Genomic DNA, 4,044 nt, shown 5'->3' on the forward strand with positions numbered 1-4,044 from the left:
ATGAAGGGGTGGCCTGCCCCTCCACACTTGTGGGTGTTTCTCGTTAGGTGGAAACGAAAGACTTGAGAAAAGGAATAAAACACAGAGACAAAGTGTAGAGAAAGAAAAGCGGGGCCCAGGGGACCGGCGCTCAGCTTACAGAGGACCCACGCCGGCACCGGCCTCTGAGTTCCCTTAGTATTTATTGATAATTATCTTTACCATCAAAAAGATAAGGGAGTGGCTGGACAATAGGATCATTGTAGGGAGGAAATCAGCAGTAAGACATATGAACAAAAAATCCTTGTAACGTGAATAAGTTTAAAGGAAAATGCTGTGCCTTGAGATGCATATGCGAACATCTCCATAAACCTTTTAGCAGTATTGCTCCAGCAAGCCCCACCTTATTCCTAAAGGCGGTTTCTCCTCACTCAGTAGTAAACAAGGCACACAATGGGTATTACCGGGAGATGTTCCATTGCCCAGGGAGGGGCAGGAGACAAATGTTTTTCTCTTTCTTGAGATTTAAGAGAACGGTGATGACCTTTAACCATAAGCAGCCTTTAGGCACTTGTTTAACAAAGCACATTCTGCACCGCCCAAAATCCTTTTAACCTTAAATCACCTTCGCACATGTCTCTTGCAAGGACAAAGTTGAAGGTAAGGTCACAGATTAACAGCATCTCAAATACAGAACTAAATGGAGTCTTTTATGTTTACTTCCTTCTATATAGACATGGTAACAAGCTGATCTCTCGTTCTTTTCCCCACAATGTACATTTGCCTTGTTTCAAATAATTTACCTTCCCAATTTTGCTTAGCTTAGTCTGATTTTAAAATGTCTTTTCTTTGAGTCACAATGGATATTTTGGGGAGTCCAATCCAGTGGTAAAACTTTACCATAAATGATCTATTTATAGATTATGAAATATTAACTATGTGTTTTTTTTTTTTTGAGACAGAGTTTTGCTTTTGCTTTGTCACCCAGGCTGGAGTGCAGTGGCATGATCTCAGCTCACTGCAACCTCTGCCTTCCAGGTTCAAGCAATTCTCCTGCCCCCTGAGTAGCTGGGACTACAGGTGCATGCCACCACACCCAACTGATATTTTGTATTTTAGTAGAGACGGGGTTTCACCATGTTGCCCAGGCGGGTCTCGAACTCCTGAGCTCTGGCAATCCACCCACCTTGGCCTCCCAAAGTGCTAGGATTACAGGCATGAGCCACCGCACCTCGTGAAATATTAACTATGTTCTTAGGAAAAAAGGACCACAGTGATTCATTTGCCATGTTCTTTACAGGCACAGCTTCAAACGCTCTGAGACAGCCATACATTTGGTTAACTATAATCCTGACTGTTGCCGTGTGCTCACTGCCCGTCGTTGCCATCCGATTCCTGTCAATGACCATTTGGGCATCAGAAAGTGATAAGGTATATCGAATACAGTCCTCTCCCAAATCTGTCCCTCACAGAAACCAAAGCGTTTCCCAACAGCACCTTTCCTGCAAAATTCTAAGCTCGTGGGAAGTTTTGTAAGAATGATTTTTCATGATTGCTTCTCTTTCTTTAACTCTATCTCACAAATAAGTCTTTTGGAATTGGGAATTTAGTGTGCTTTCTTTTTAATACAAAGATTACCAAACATAAACAAAAAAGGGAGAATAGAATCATGAGCCCCGTATATCTATCCCCTCAGTTTAACAATTACCGTGTTAACATTTTGTCATACAAATCAGATTGGTTTTTTTTTTCTTCATTTAAAGAAAAATGTCACCTTCTGTAGCAAGATCCTTTGAGCTACAAGGAACCGAAATCTGTGACTCAAAGTATCTCTACAGTAGTGCGTCGTCATTAATCATTAGCAGACTTCAGGCCCAGTTGATTGAACAACTTAATGTCAAAAAAGGATTGGGCAGGTTCTTGCCATCTCTCCTCCAGAAACCTTCATTATTAGCTTCATATGGATGCTGGAAGATGGCCAGAGCAGTTCTGAGCATCACATCCTGACATATCAGTGTCGGGGGGGATATAAGATACTATTCTGTAGCTCCTTAGGGGCCATGGAACTTCTCACCCAAGGGCCCCAGTACAGTGCCTTCAGGTCTCATGTGCCAAAATTAGGTCACTTGCCCATTCTGGACTAGTTTAGCAAGGGAAATCAACCTGCCCACCGCCCATGAGAAATGTGGCTGTGGGAGGTTGGGGCGGGGGGTGGTGATCTGAATACAATCAATTTCCATTAGAAAGAAGGAGAGAGCAGAGGCTAGTGAGGCAACCTTCAGTATCCCTCAGGTCTCCCTTTTGCAGTACCAACAGTACACCGTAACAACCTGGAAAGAGGCCCTACTGAGTTTTCTCTTTGACTGTACCCATCTGGTCTGAACTAGAAAAGGGCACTAGCTTCTGGGGAGTGGGAATCTTGGCTTTGCATTTTCTAGCTGTGTGACCTTGGAAAAGTTAGATAAACTTCCCTCAGCTTCTATATATATCTCCAGGTAGGTAGGTAGGTAGATCGATCGATCAATCTATGTATAACTACAGAGGGATATAGATCTATATCATCATATCTATATGTCAATATATCTCTCTATAGATAAATAGATATAGCCAAACATTGTGTCTCACGCCTGTAATCCCAGAACTTTTGGAGGCTGAGGCAGACAGATCACCTGAGGTCAGGAGTTCAGGAGGACAGGACCAGCTTGGCCAACATGGTGAAAATACATACTAAATATACAACATAATAAAAATACAAAAATTAGACAGGTGTGGCAGCACATGTAACCCCAGCTACTCAGGAGGCTGAGGCAGGAGGATTGCTTGAACCTGGGAGGCAGAGGTTGCAGTGAGCCAAGATCGCACCATTGCACTGCAGCCTGGGTGACAGAGCGAGACTCCATCTCAAAAAAAAAAAAAAAAAAAAAAGATATAGACACACACACACACACACACACACTATAAAGTGGGGACAGAGCTGCCTGCATCAAAATGGGGCAGGTGTCTGGCCAGGCCTCCTCCCTGGCTTGGACCTTATCTTCATCCACCCCCCCATCTCTCCCTCTTGCAGATCCAGAAGCATCGCAAGCGGTTGAAGGCGGAGGAGCAGTGGCAGCGGCGGCAGCAGGTGTTCCGCCGGGGCGTGTCATCGCGGCGCTCGGCCTACGCCTTCTCGCACCAGCGGGGCTACGCGGACCTCATCTCCTCTGGGCGCAGCATCCGCAAGAAGCGCTCGCCGCTTGATGCCATCGTGGCCGATGGCACCGCGGAGTACAGGCGCACCGGGGACAGCTGATCCCTCACCCCCAGGCCAGGACGCGGCCACAGAGCACGTCTATTTTTTTATGAAAGATTCTCAGGACTTCCTGTGTGTGTGTGTGAATTGCATTCGTCACAAAGATATTGAAGACAATAAATAACCTTTATAACAAACTCCTTGGGTTGGATTATTAAACAATAGCAGAGCCAAGAAATAGGACTTTTAAAAGTCCTATTATTCGGCTGGGCGTGGTGGCTCATTTCTGTAATCCCAGCACTTTGGGAGGCTGAGGAGGGGAGATTACCTGAGGCCCGGAGTTCGAGACCAGTCCAGCCAACATGGTGAAACCGTGTCTCTACCATAAATTAAAAAATGAGCCGGGCTTGGTGGCGGGCACCTGTAATCCCAACTGTCTGACAGGCTGAAGCAGGAGAATCGCTTGAACCTGGGAGATGGAGGTTACAGTGAGCCAAGACCGTGCCACTGCACTCCAGCCTGGGTGACAGAGCAAGACTATGTCTTAAGAAAAATTTAAAAATAGGCCGGGCACGGTGGCTCATGCCTGTCATCCTAGCACTTTGGGAGGCCAAGGCGGGTAACTTGAGGTCAGGAGTTCCAGACCAGCCTGGCCAACACGGTGAAACCCTGTCTCTACTAAAAATATAAAAATTAGCTGGACATTGCTTGAACCTGGGAGGTGGAGGTTCCAGTGAACCGAGATTGTGGCACTGCACTCCAGCCTGGGCAACAGAGTGAGACTCCATCTCAAAAAAAATTTTTTTTAATAATAATAAAAGTCCTATTATTCA

The 4,044-nt window shown here is 45.6% G+C and overlaps 1 protein-coding gene across 1 annotated transcript in view; it reads left to right on the forward strand.

The window, feature by feature from the left end:
* The window catches only part of ATP8B1 (ATPase phospholipid transporting 8B1), a 162,555-nt gene extending 159,147 nt beyond the window's left edge, over nt 1-3,408 (forward strand). Inside the window, 2 exon segments of the mRNA XM_017890450.1 lie at nt 1,280-1,410; nt 3,047-3,408. Of these exon segments, the coding sequence (XP_017745939.1) occupies nt 1,280-1,410; nt 3,047-3,271 (356 nt within the window). The 3' untranslated portion in view covers nt 3,272-3,408.
* The last annotated feature ends 636 nt before the right edge of the window (nt 3,409-4,044 follow it).

Source organism: Rhinopithecus bieti, unplaced genomic scaffold (genome assembly GCF_001698545.2).
Source record: "Rhinopithecus bieti isolate Rb0 unplaced genomic scaffold, ASM169854v2 scaffold_17861, whole genome shotgun sequence".
In the NCBI taxonomy this organism is placed as follows: domain Eukaryota; kingdom Metazoa; phylum Chordata; class Mammalia; order Primates; family Cercopithecidae; genus Rhinopithecus; species Rhinopithecus bieti.